Source organism: Ornithorhynchus anatinus, chromosome 21, assembly GCF_004115215.2.
Source record: "Ornithorhynchus anatinus isolate Pmale09 chromosome 21, mOrnAna1.pri.v4, whole genome shotgun sequence".
NCBI classification, from domain to species: Eukaryota; Metazoa; Chordata; class Mammalia; order Monotremata; family Ornithorhynchidae; genus Ornithorhynchus; species Ornithorhynchus anatinus.
Window position 1 is genome coordinate 22688048 of NC_041748.1, and position 13681 is coordinate 22701728.

The window sequence follows — 13681 nt, forward strand, 5'->3', positions numbered from 1 at the left end:
GAAATCCTTCTCTCTGACCATAACCTTCTCACCTGCCTCATCTCTCACACTCCCTCCCCCTGCAAATCTTCGCTACTGCCCCACAGAGACCTCCGCTCTCTCGATCCCATCCGTCTTTCCAATAGCATCTCGCCTCACCTTGCCACCCTGTCCTCTCTTCCCACTCTCGACGAGCGCGTCTCCGCTCTCAACTCCACCCTCTCTAGTCATCTCGACTCTCTCGCCCCCCTTTCCCTCCGCCGCTCTCGCTCCACTAACCCACAGCCCTGGATCACCTCCTCCGTCCGCCTCCTACGCTCCTATGCTCGAGCTGCTGAGCGCTGCTGGCGAAAGTCCAAGCACCAAGCCGACCTCACACACTTCAAATTTATCCTTTCCTGCCTTAACTCTGCCCTCTCCTCCGCCAGGCAAAGCTTCTTCTCCTCCCTCATCGACACCCATGCCCGTCACCCCCGCCGATTGTTCCGGACCTTTAACTCTCTCCTTAGGCCCCCTGTTCCTCCCCCTCCCCCATCTCTCACCCCTAATGATCTGGCCACCTATTTCCTCACGAAAATCAACACGATCAGGTCTGAGCTCCCCAAAGTCACCCCTCCGCCTCTCCCCTCCCCCCCAACAACCCCCTCCCCTACTTTCCCATCCTTCCCTGCAGTATCCTCAGAGGAGATCTCCTCCCTCCTCGCAAGTGCCACCCCCTCCACCTGCGCCTCGGACCCCATTCCCTCTCACCTTCTTAAAACCATTGCCCCTGCCCTCCTCCCTTCCTTAACTTCTATTTTTAACCACTCAATCTCCAAGGGCTCCTTCCCCTCTGCCTTCAAACATGCCCACGTCTCCCCCATCCTAAAAAAACCCGCTCTTGACCCCACTTCCCCCTCCAGTTATCGTCCTATCTCCCTACTACCCTTCCTTTCCAAAATCTTAGAACGAGTCGTCTACAATCGATGCCTAGAATTCCTTAACTCCCATTCTCTCCTAGACCCCCTCCGATCTGGCTTCCGTCCCCTCCGCTCTACCGAGACCGCTCTCTCTAAGGTCACCCGTGACCTCCTTCTTGCCAAATCCGACGGCTCCTACTCCATTCTGATCCTCCTTGACCTCTCTGCTGCCTTTGACACCGTCGACCATCCCCTCCTCCTCCATACCTTATCTCACCTTGGCTTCACGGACTCTGTCTTCTCCTGGTTCTCCTCTTACCTCTCTGGCCGATCATTCTCGGTCTCCTACGCTGGAGCCTCCTCCCCCTCCCATCCTTTAACTGTTGGAGTTCCTCAAGGGTCAGTTCTCGGCCCTCTTCTGTTCTCCATTTACACTCACTCCCTCGGTGAACTCATCCGCTCTCACGGCTTTGACTACCATCTCTACGCAGATGACACGCAGATCTACATCTCCGCCCCTGTCCTCTCCCCCTCCCTTCGGGCTCGCATCTCCTCCTGCCTCCGGGACGTCTCCACCTGGATGTCGGCCCGCCACCTAAAACTCAACATGAGCAAGACTGAGCTCCTCATCTTCCCTCCCAAGCCCGGTCCTCTCCCAGACTTCTCCATCACCGGGGATGGCACGACCATCCTTCCCGTCCCGCAGGCCCGCGATCTCGGTGTCATCCTCGACTCGTCCCTCTCGTTCACCCCACACATCCTATCCGTTACCGAGACCTGCCGGTTTCACCTCTACAATATCGCCAAGATCCGCCCTTTCCTCTCCACCCAAACGGCTACCTTACTATTACGGGCTCTTGTTATATCCCGGCTAGACTACTGTGTCAGCCTTCTCTCTGACCTCCCTTCCTCCTCTCTCGCCCCGCTCCGGTCTATTCTTCACTCCGCTGCCCGGCTCATCTTCCCGCAGAAACTATCTGGGCATGTCACTCCCCTTCTTAAACAACTCCAGTGGTTGCCTATCGACCTCCGCTCCAAACAAAAACTCCTCACTCTAGGCTTCAAGGCTCTCCATCACCTTGCCCCTTCCTACCTCTCCTCCCTTCTCTCTTTCTACCGCCCACCCTGCACGCTCCGCTCCTCCGCCGCCCACCTCCTCGCCGTCCCTCGGTCTCGCCTATCCCGCCGTCGACCCCTGGGTCACGTCCTCCCGCGGTCCTGGAACGCCCTCCCTCCTCACCTCCGCCAAACTGATTCTCTTTCCCTCTTCAAAACCCTACTTAAAGCTCACCTCCTCCAAGAGGCCTTCCCAGACTGAGCTCCTCTTCCCCCTCTACTCCCTCTGCCATCCCCCCTTTACCTCTCCGCAGCTAAAGCCTCATTTTCCCCTTTTCCCTCTGCTCCTCCACCTCTCCCTTCCCATCCCCACAGCACTGTACTCGTCCGCTCAACTGTATATATTTTCGTCACCCTATTTATTTTGTTAATGAATTGTACATCGCCTTGATTCTATTTAGTTGCCATTGTTTTTACGAGATGTTCTTCCCCTTCACGCTGTTTAGTGCCATTGTTCTTGTCTGTCCGTCTCCCCCGATTAGACTGTAAGCCCGTCAAACGGCAGGGACTGTCTCTATCTGTTGCCGACTTGTTCATCCCAAGCGCTTAGTACAGTGCTCTGCACATAGAAGGGCTCAATAAATACTATTGAATGAATTGAATGAACAATACTGGATATGCCAATAAAGACTCAGTCCCCCTCCCCCAGTTTCTTCTACACTCTCCCAACAGAAGGTATTGCAGTCTCCCTGCCTGATCTCTCCTTCCTCTTTCTGCCCCACCTCCCATACCATAACCAGTCTGGAGCCCCACCCTCACCAGCTGCCCTCTGGCTTCTTTACTAACCATTTGAATTACATATAATAAACATTTATTTCTATTTATGTCTATCACTTCCTCTAGACAGTTACTGGTAGTGGGCAGGGAGCTTGTCTTCCAACTCTATTGTATTCTCCCAAACGGTACAGTGTCCGGAACCTAGCAAGCAATCAGTAAAAACCTTTGCTGATGATGATCCCGGTACCAAACCGCCATATGATTTCCCAGAGTTCCCCAGAACTCTTGTGTGAATCCCACTGGACCTGTTAGACCCCTCAGTGAAGACATCTGGGAAAATGAGGATCCAAACAAGAATGACAAAGAGGAGGATGTATGGGAGTGAAAGAGGAAGAAAAGAGCAGAGACTCCTCTCTTTTTCCTGTGCATGATGATCCTCAGCTTCTGCAGCTGATAGTGACAGACAGTCATGTAGCCAAGAGCCAGTTTCTGGTTGGTCTGGAAAAGAAATCAATTGTGTGAGCTGAGGGGAGCAGAGAGAGTGAGAAAGGGAACAGAGAGAAGATGAGAGAGAGCTCCACCCTCCTTCCATGGTCTGAGCCCCCCTCACCTGGGCAAGGCGACGCCCTCAGCAGCAGCAACCAATGAGTGGGACCAGATTTGCATCCTGGAGGGGCAGGGGGGCATGGGGAGGGGTTGAGAGAGTTAGGGGAGCCCAGCCCCAGAGCTGGGACCTTGGGGAGCAGAGCTCTTGTGTCCGTGTCCACCGTGGCCCACGCTCCTCTCCTCCTCCACCACCTTGCACTCCTCGCTTTCTGCACAGGTGTGGACAGGAGTAGTTTATGCCCCCAAAGACCCCTGGGCAGGGAGAATTTCTTATAAGTGGGCAGACACGGGAAGAAGGGTGGGGGGAAGGATGCTCAAGGAAGGGTCCAGTCTGCTCCTTCTAACCTCTTTTCTCCTCCAGGACCTGTGGCTTCCATTGTGCTGACTCAGCCACCATCGGTGTCTGTGGCTCTGGCACAAACAGCCACCATCACCTGCTCCGGTGGAATCTTTGATAAGAACTATGTGTGCTGGTACCAGCAGAAAGATGGCCGTGCTCCTGTCCTCATCATATATAAGGATAAAGAGAGACCCTCCGGAATCCCCGACCGGTTCTCCGGCTCCAGTTCCGGGAGCACGGCCACACTGACCATCGCCGGGGCCCAGGCTGAGGATGAGGCCAATTATTACTGTCATTCGTTTACTGGTAGTAATGATCTCCACAGTGGCATAGGGCTACAGGGAAGTGAGACATAAACCCCACTCCAACCCCCCAACTCCACCTGCATCCTGACCCAACCGCACCCACCCCTGTAACTCCCAGAATGGTCGCTGTCTTAGTCCCACTGGGCCTGAGCCCTGCAACCCCGGAAGATCTGCAGCCATTGGTCATGTTGTGTGCAGTCAGTCAGTCAGTCGTATTTATTAAGCACTTACTGTGTGCAGGCACTGTAATGGGTATTTTGGAACACAGAACTGAAGAAAAGATTCAGAACCTACACTTCTATCAATTAGTCCATCAGTAGTATTTATTGAATACTTATCATGTGCAGAACACTATACTCTGCACTTGGGAGAAGACAATTCACCCCACCCTGAAGTCCAGAGAACTTATGTAGATGTCTTACTAATAATAATAATGTTGGTGTTTGTTAAGCGCTTACTATGTGCCGAGCACTGTTCTAAGCGCTGGGGTAGACATAGGGGAATCAGGTTGTCCCACGTGGGGCTCACAGTCTTAATCCCCATTTTACAGATGAGGGAACTGAGGCACAGAGAAGTTAAGTGACTTGCCCACAGTCACACAGCCAACAAGTGGCAGAGCTGGGATTCGAACTCCTGAGCCCTGACTCCAAAGCCCATGCTCTTTCCACTGTCTTTAAATCATATATTATAAATTACAAATTTATGCTAATGTCTGTTTCCCCTTCTAAGCTGCAAGCTAGTTATGGTCAGGGAACGTATCTAATTCCTTTGGACTGTACTCTCCCAAGAACTTAATACAGTGCTCTGCACATAATAAACATTCAATAAATACAATCAATTGATTGAATGTTTTGACATAATGTGATAGACATGATCTCTGCCAACATGAAGCTTACAGCCTAGAAGAGGAGTCAGACACTAAAATAAATTAGGGGAAATGGCAGAGTGTAAGGATATGTATGTGAACGTTGTGAGGCTGAAGGTAAGGTGTCAAGTGCTTAAGGAGCAAGGTGAGGAAACTAAGGCCCAGAGAGGTGAAGTGACCTGTTCAAGATTGCATAGCAAACAAGCGGCAGAGCAAGGGTTAGAATCCAGGTCCTCTGACTCCCAGGCCTGGGATCTTTCCATTAGTCTACACTGCTTCTCACTAGGAAATTGGAGATGTAAGGCAGGAGAGGGAAGCTGATTGAGTGCCTAAAAGCCAATGGAAGGGAGTTTCTGTTTGATGCAAAGATGGATGGGTCACCATTGGAGGTTATTGAGGAGTGGGGAGATGTGGACTGAATGTCTTTCTTTGAAAACTCAGTCAGTCAGTAGAGTGCAGTATGGACTGGAGCAGGGAGAAACAGGAAGAAGGGAAGTCAGTGAGGAGGCTGATGTAATAGTCAAGGAAGAAAATGACAAGTGTTTGCATCAGAATGGTAGCATTTGGGATAGAGAGGAAAGGACAAATTCTAGCGATGTGAGGTAGAACTGACAGGATTCTGTGACAGACTGAATAAGCTGGTTGAAGAAGGGAGATGAGTCAAGGCTAATGTCTCTGTTAATGGGCCTGTAATAATAATGATGATAATAATAATGATATTTATTAAGTGCTTACTATGTGTCAAGCACTATTCAAAGTGCTAGGATAGATAGTTTATCAGGTCAGACACAATCCCTGTCCCTTATGGAGTTCACATTCCAAATAGGCGGGAGAGCGCAGGTATTGAGTGGGGAGGGTGGTGGTTCTGTCTAGACAGGATGGGAAAATCTGGTGGAGGACAGGGTTTGGGTGGGGAGATGAGTTCAATTTTGGACATATTAAGTGTGAAGGGTTGGTGGGACATCCAAGTAGAAGAGCTGGGGATGTAACGGGAAGGACAGTCAATGCAATTTGATCCCTGCACCACCTGCTCTTTCATTTGCTGCCCTGTCTCCCCTTCCCTAGTCCTCTTCTTTCTCTCTACCCACCTGTAAATAAGTGTGAAAGTCTGATTGGGTACCACGGCCTGGCAGCCAGAATGACAGGGTGGGTTCAGTTTTAGGTCTCCCCCCAGGGGCAGTAAAGGTTGCTTTTTTTTGTATCGTATTTTGTTAAGTGTTTATTATATGTCAGGCACTGTACTAAGCACTGGAGGAGGCAGAAACTAAGAGGGATTGGATAACGTGACCTAGTGGATAAAGCATGGGACTGGAAGTCAGAAGGTAATGGTTTCTAATCTTGGCTCTGCCACTTGTTTGCTACGTGACCTTGGGCAAGTCACTATACTTCTCTGGCCCTGTTACTTCATCTGTAAAATGAGGATTGAGTGAGCCCCACTGTATCCAACCCAATTTGCTAGTATCCACCCCAGCACTTAGCACAGTGCCTGGCACAAACCAAGCAAATGTCATAATTATTATTATGACCCACGTAGAGCTCATAGTCTTAATCCCCATTTTACAGATTACAGATGAGGGAACTGAGACACTGAGAAGTAAAGTGACCGGCCCGAGGTCACAGGGCAGACAAGTGGCGGAGCAGGGATTAGGACTCAGGACCTTCTGACTCCCAGGACCTGGCTCTATCCACTAGGCCACACAAGCTTCTCCTGCCTGTCGGGAGTCCATTCCCAGTGCAGCGGGGGTTCTGGATGGTGGGTATAATTTTCCAGGGGCTTGAAGGTCGCAGAGGAGCCTCATGGAGCTGACTCACCCAGGTTAGTCATCATCATCATCAACTGTATTTATTTTGCACTTGCTATATGCGGAGAACTGATCTAAGCACTTGGGAGAGTTGGCAAACTCGCTCCCTGCCTGCAATGATTTTACAGTCCAGAGACTGTACAGTATAGTCATGCAGGAAGGGGGCAGCTTTGCTCATCTCAGAATGGCCTAAGCTGTCTCTGGTGGCCTAAATCAATGTCATTCAATCGATCAATAAATCAGTCGTGCTTATTGAGGCCTAACTCTGTGCAGATCACTGTACTAAGTGCTGGGGAGAGTACGATATAGCAGAGTTGGTAGCCATGTTCCCTGCCCACAACAGGCTCAGAGTCTAGAGGGGGAGACAGATATTAGTACCAAAAAAATAACAGAAGTATACAAAAGGGCTGTGGACCAAGGTGCAAATCCAGGTGCGAGGCTGACATAAAAGGGAGTGGGAGAAGAGGAAATAAGGGCTTAGCTGAGGAAGGCCTCTTGGAGGAGATGTGCTTTTAATAAAGGATAGACGGTAGTGAGAGTCATTGTCTGTTTGATACGAAAGAGGGAGGATGTTCCAGGACAGAGGCGGGATGTGGGAGAGAGGTTGGTAGCGGGATAGAAGAGAATGAGGTACAGGAGCAGGTTGGCATTAGAGGAGTGAAGTGTGTGAGCTGGATTGTAGTTGGAGAGCAGCAGGATGAGATGGGGGGCAAGATGATTAAATGCTTTAAAGTCGACAGTAAGAATTTCCATTTGATGTGGAGGTGGACAGGCAACAACTGGAGGTTGCATATAGTGAACGCTCAAAAAATACCACTGATTGATCTAGACAATTCAACAGACATGATCCCTGCCAAGAGGGAGCTAATAGCCGAGAAGGGGAGTCAGGCATTAAAATAAATTACCAAGATGGGAAATGGCTGAATGTGAGACTATGTACATAAATGTTGTGGGGCTGAGGGTGAGGTGACAAAGTGTTGAAGGAGTACACACCCGTGAGCATAGGTGAGGCAAAGGGGAGAACAAAAAGTGAGGGGAAATGAGGGGTTAGAAAAGGCCTGTTAGAAGAAAGATGATTTTGGGAGGACTTTGAAGATGGGGAGCATGGTGGTCTGTTGGCTATGAAGGGGGAGGGAGTTCCAGGCTAGAGGGAGGACTGTGGGATAAGGGTAAGGTATTTGTTAAGCTCTTACTATGTGTCAAACACCGTTCTAAAGTAAGTCAGGTTAGACAAAGTCTCAGTGCCCCCTGAGACTCACAGTCTGAGTAGGAGGTGAACAGGCATGGAATACCCACTTTATCGAAGAAAAGGCTGAGGCTCAGAGAGGGGAAGTGACCTGCCTAAGGTCACACAGCAGACAATTGGCAGAGCAAGGTTTAGAATCCAGGTCCTCCTACTCGCAGGCCCAGTCTCTTTCCACTAGGCTACACTGCTTTTCAGTAGGAAATCGACAAGGTAAGGTTGGAGGGGGAAGCCGATTGAGTGCGTACAAGCCAGCGGAAAGGAGTTTGCATTTGACGCAAAGATGGATGAGCCACCGCTGGAGGCTGTTGAGGAGTGGGGAGGCGTGGACTAAATGTCTTTTTTACAAAACTGAGTCCTGCAGCAGAGTGCAGAGTGGTCTGGTGTGGGAAGAAGCATGAGGCAGGAAGGTCAGTGAGGAGGCTGAGGCACTAGTCAAGGAATGAAGGAAATAAGTGCTTGCACTGACTTGGTAGCCTTTGGGATGGAGAGGACAGGGCAGATTCTAGAAATGTTGGGAAGGTAGACTGTGGGCAGAGAATGTGTCTGTTTATTGTTATATTCTACTCTTCCAAGAGCTTAGCATACTGCTGTGTACACAGCAAGTGCCCAATAAATACGATTGAATGAATGAACCAACGTAATTCTGTGACAGACTGAATATGTAGGTTGAAGGATGGAGAAGAGCCAAGGCTAACGCCAAGGTTATGGGCCCGTAATTACGGATAATGGTAAATATGATATCTTTTAAGTGTTTACTACGCGTCAAGGACTGTTCTGAGAACTAGGGCAATCTCTTTCCCACATGGGGCTCGCATTCAAAGTAGGAAGGAGAGCAGGTATTGAGATTGAGAGGATGACAGTGTTTAGACGAGAGTGACGGAAAAGTGGTGGAGGATGGGGTTTGGCTGTGGGAGATGAAGAGTTCGGTTTTCACTGCCCCCCCCACCCCCCATTAGACCCCAAGGTCTTCTACTTGGATGACCTGCCGACCCCTTTTACTTTATATTAATGTCTGATTCGAAGACATGTCGGGGTCGGTAGGGCACCCAAGTAGAGCTTGGGGTCTAATGGGGAGGCAGTCAAAGCAATTTGATCCCCGTACGAAACCTGCTCTCTCCTATGCTGCCCTTTCTTTCTTTCCCTACTCCTCTCCTTTCTTGCTACCCAACTGTAAATAAATGTGACCATCTTACTGGGGACCCTGGCCTGGAAGCAAGAATGACAGGTTGGGTGCATCTTAGGTTTCACCTCCAAGGGCAGTAGTGGATGTTTTGATTTTTTTTTATTGCATTTTGTTAAGTGCTTACTTTATGCAAGGCATTGTACTGTGGATAGAAGCTGATAGGGTTGGACACCATCCGTGTTCCACATGAGCTCTCAGTCTTAATCCCCAATTTACAGATGAGGGAACTGTGAGCTTACCCTTTGGACTGTGAGCTCGTTGGGGGCAGGAATATGTCTGTATGTTGCTGTATTGTACTCTCTCAAGTGCTCAGGACAGTGCTTTGCAGACAGTAAGAGCTCAGTAAATAGGATGGAATGAATGAATGAATGAAGCACGACAAAATTCAGTCATTCAGTCATTCATTCCATCATATTTATTGAGTGCGTACTGTGTCCAGAGCACTCTACTAAGCACTTGGGAAAGTGCTTTATGACAATAAGCAGACACTTTCCCTGCCAAGAATGAGCATACAGTCTAGATGGAGGAGGTGGGGAGAGACAGACATTAATATAAATATATAAATTACAGACATGTACATAAGTGCTGTGGGACTGAAGTGACTTGGCCGAGGTCACACCGCTGGACAAGGGGCGGCACTGGGGTGAGAACCCAGGTCTTTCTGACTCTCAGGTCTGTGCACTATCCACTAGAGCTTAGAACAGTGCTTGGCACATAATAAGCGCTTAACAAATACCAACATTATTATTATAGAGCTTACTGCTTCGCCTGCCTGTTTTGAGTCTACTTCCAGGGCAGGAGCAGGTCCGGACAGTGTTTATAATTTCCCAGGACCCTGAAGGTGGCACAACAGCCTTATTGAGAGGATCCACCCTGGCTAGGCATTCATTCATTCATTCAATCGTATTGACTGAGCTGTGACTATGTGCAGAGCACTGTACTAAGCGCTTGAGAGAGTAAAATATCACATTCGACAGACTCATTGTCTGCCCACAGCGGCCTTACAGTCCAGAGGGGGAATCAGACATCAATGTAAATAAATAAATTACAGCTATGTCGTAAGTGCAGGGGGGCTGGGAGGGGGGACTGAATTAAGGGAGCAAGTCAGGGAAACACAGAAGGGAGTGGGAGAAGAGAAAAGGGGTGGGGGTGGGGAGGCGTTCCTTAATCAGGGAAGGCTTCCCAGCGGACATGTGCTCTCAATAAGGCTTTGAGGCAGCGTAGAGTACTCCGTTCTGCATTGTCCTCACTTCCTCCCTTTGCTCTTCCCCCATTCCAAACTCCGTAGCACTAAAGTATATATCTGTCATTTTACTTATCTGTATTGATGTCTGTCTCCCTCCCTCTAGACTGTGAGTTTCTTGTGGGCAGAGATCATCATTGTTTGTTGTTGTACTGTTCTTTCCCAAACTTTTACAGGAAGGGAGAGAGAGAGAGAGAGAAAGCCCCTTTCTTCCCCTCTGTTACTGGCCCGGGGCCCTTTGACCTGGGCAGCATGATGCCCCTAGAAATAGCAGCCAGTGAGCTGGAAGCAGATTTGCATGCAGGGGCTGCAGGAGGTGGGGTGGGGGTGTGGGGAGGAGTTAAGAGAGACTTTGGGGAGCCCAGCCCCAGAGCTGGGGCCTCGGGGAGCAGAGCTCTTGTGTCCGTGTCCACCATGGCTCGCGCTCCTCACCTCCTGCTCCACCTCCTCCTGGGGCTCCTCGCTCTCTGCACAGGTGCGGCAGCTAACACCCCTGGGAAGGGAGGTTTTGGAACTCCTGGCTGGACCCAGGAAGGGGGAAAGGATGCTCAGGGAACGGTCCAATCCTCTCCTGACTGACTTCTTCTCTCCTCTCCTCCAGGTATCGTCAATTCGTCTGCGCTGACTCAGCCGCCCTCCGTATCTGTGGCTCCGGGAAAAACAGCCACACTCACCTGCTCCGGTTTTGACTCTAGCAATTATGTGCACTGGTACCAACAGAAAGGTGGCCGGGCCCCTGCACTCGTCATATATAATGACAACGAGAGACCCTCCGGGATCCCCAACCGTTTCTCCGGCTCCAGCTCCGGGACCACGGCCACGCTGACCATCGCCGGGGCCCAGGCTGAGGACGAGGCCGATTATTACTGTCAGCAGGAGAGTGGCACTGATGCTGCTGCTCACAGTGACGCAGGGGGACAAGGAAGTGAGACAAAAACCCCCATCCCTCCGGTCCCGTCCCCCTGCTCTGCCCCTCCCTACCAAATGGTGTCCTGTGCCAGGCGAGGGAGGGGAACGCTGTGTTCCAGCTTCCCCTCTGCTCCTCACCCTCCCACGTGCCGTCACCCCCAGAACGGTCTCAATCTCAGTCCCTCTGGGCCTTCCCTCCTACCTTTGGCGGTCCTGCTCCCTGCGGCCCCGGGAGATCCGCAGCCGTTCACGGCTCTTGGGCCTCAATTCATGTCCAGGCCCCTCTGAGGAAGCCGATGCCATCATCGCTATCATCATCATCGCAGCCGCCATCGTCATCGTCGCCTTCATCATCATTTTCCCCATCTCCACCATCAGCTTCCTTGACGTATTGTGTTTAAGTCACTGTACTGGGGATTTCGGGGAACACAAAATTAAAGGAAAGATAGGGAACCTGCACTCCAATCAGTCAATCAATCGTATATATTAAGAGCTTACTATGAGCAGAACACTACTCAGAATTTGGGGAGTACAATTTAGCCCACCTTCAAATCCTCAGCACTAATGCACATATCTTAAAGTTATATATAGTGAAGTATGAATGTATTTGTGTTAATATTTGTCTCCCCCTCTAAACTGCAAACTAGTTATGGTCAAGGAACGTCTATTAATTCTGATGTATTCTCTCAAGTGCTTATACAGTGCCGTGCTCATAGTAAACACTCAATAAATACCATTGATTGATCGATTGAACTAGACAGTGCAATAGACGTGATCCCCACCAATAGAAATGTACAGTCCAGAAGAGGAAGCAAACATTAAAATAAATTACAGAGGGTGAAAGTGGCAGAGTGTAGGATTATGTTCATAACTATTGTGAGGGTGAGGCGAGAAGGGGCTTCAGGAGTACACACCCTCGAGGATGGGTGAGGCAAAGGGGAGAGCAAGTGGTGAGGGGAAATGAGGCGTAAGGAAAGGCCTGTAAGAGGAGACATGATTTTGGTAGGACTTGGAGAATGGGGGGGCCGTGGTGGTCCCTTGGATATGAAGGGGGAGGGAGTTCCAGGCTAGAGGGAGGATGTGGGCAACGAGTAAGGGGCAGGATAGATGAGATCGAGTTTATGAGAGTGGGTTGATATTTAAGGAATGAACTGTGTGGATTGGGCTGTAGTAATGAAAATAATTAGGGTATTTGTTAAGTTCTTACTATGCGTCAAGCACTGTTCTAAAGTAAATCAGGTGGGACAAAGTCTAGGTCCCACAAGGGGATCACAGTCTAATTAGGAGGATGAACAGCCATGGAATCCCCATGGTCATTATGAGGAAACTGAGGTCCAGAGAAGTGAAGTTAGCTGCCTAACATCGCCAAGATCCACCCTTTCCTCTCCACCCAAACTATATCTTACTGTTATAGGCTCTCATAATATCCCGGCTGGATTATTGTGTCAGCCTTCTCTCTGATCTCCCTTCCTCCTCTCTCTCCCCACTCCAGTCTATTCTTCACTCCGCTGCCCGGCTCATCTTCCGGCAGAAACGCTCTGGGCATGTCACTCCCCTTCTTAAAAACCTCCAGGGGTTGCCTATCAACCTCCGCACGAAACAAAAACTGCTCACTCTAGGCTTCGAGGCTCTCCATCACCTTGCCCCCTCCTACCTCTCCTCCCTTCTCTCTATCCACTGCCACCCTGCACGCTCCGCTTCTCTGTCGCCCACCTCCTCACCGTCCCCCGTTCTCGCCTATCCTGCCGTCGACCCCTGGGCCACATCCTTCTGCGGTCCTGGTTCCTCCTCACCTCCGCCAAACTAATTCTCTTCCCCTCTTCAAAGGCCTACTGAGAGCTCACCTCCTCCAAGAGGCCTTCCCAGACTGAGCTCCCCCTTTTCCCTCTGCTCCCTCTGCTCCCCTCTACCCCCCCTTCACCTCCCCTCAGCTAAGCCATCTTTTCCCCCCTTTTCCCTCTGCTCCTCCCCCTCTCCTTTCCCCTCCCCTCAACACTGTACTCGTCCCCTCAACTGTATATATTTTCATTGCCTTATTTATTTTGTTAATGAGATGTACATCACCTTGATTCTATTTATTTGCTATTGTTTTAATGAGATGTTCATCCCCTTGATTTTATTTATTGCTATTGTTTTAGTCTGTCTCCCCCGATTAGACTGTAAGCCCGTCAAAGGGCAGAAACTGTCTCTATCTGTTCCCGATTTGTACATTCCAAGCGCTTAGTACAGTGCTCTGCACATAGTAAGCGCTCAATAAATACTATTGAATGAATGAATGCCCAAGGTCGCACAGCAGACAAGTGGCAGAGTGACTCCCAGGCACAAGCTCTTTCCACTAGACCACACCTGCTTCTCAGTAGGAAATGAATGAGGTAAAGTAGGAGGGGGCAGCTGATTGAATGCCTAAAAGCCAGTAGAAAGCAGTTTCTGTTGGATGCAAAGAGGGATGGGCCACCACTGAGGTTTCTTGA

General features: G+C 50.1%; 4 protein-coding genes across 6 annotated transcripts in view; all 4 read left to right on the forward strand.

Moving 5' to 3' along the window:
* The window catches only part of LOC100682076 (immunoglobulin lambda-1 light chain), a 197557-nt gene that overhangs the window by 136314 nt on the left and 47562 nt on the right, over window positions 1-13681 (forward strand). The gene's annotated exons all lie outside the window — the stretch shown is intronic.
* LOC100681294 (immunoglobulin lambda-1 light chain) overlaps window positions 1-13681 on the forward strand; it is a 152024-nt gene that overhangs the window by 101006 nt on the left and 37337 nt on the right. The window lies entirely within an intron of this gene.
* The window catches only part of LOC114806123 (immunoglobulin lambda-1 light chain-like), a 95815-nt gene that overhangs the window by 49779 nt on the left and 32355 nt on the right, over window positions 1-13681 (forward strand).
* LOC103168859 (immunoglobulin lambda-1 light chain) overlaps window positions 10682-13681 on the forward strand; it is a 28250-nt gene continuing 25250 nt past the window's right edge. Inside the window, exons 1-2 of the mRNA XM_039915077.1 lie at window positions 10682-10776; window positions 10903-11190. Coding sequence (XP_039771011.1) covers window positions 10716-10776; window positions 10903-11190 — 349 coding nt within the window. The 5' untranslated portion in view covers window positions 10682-10715. The remainder of the gene's footprint in view (window positions 10777-10902; window positions 11191-13681) is intronic.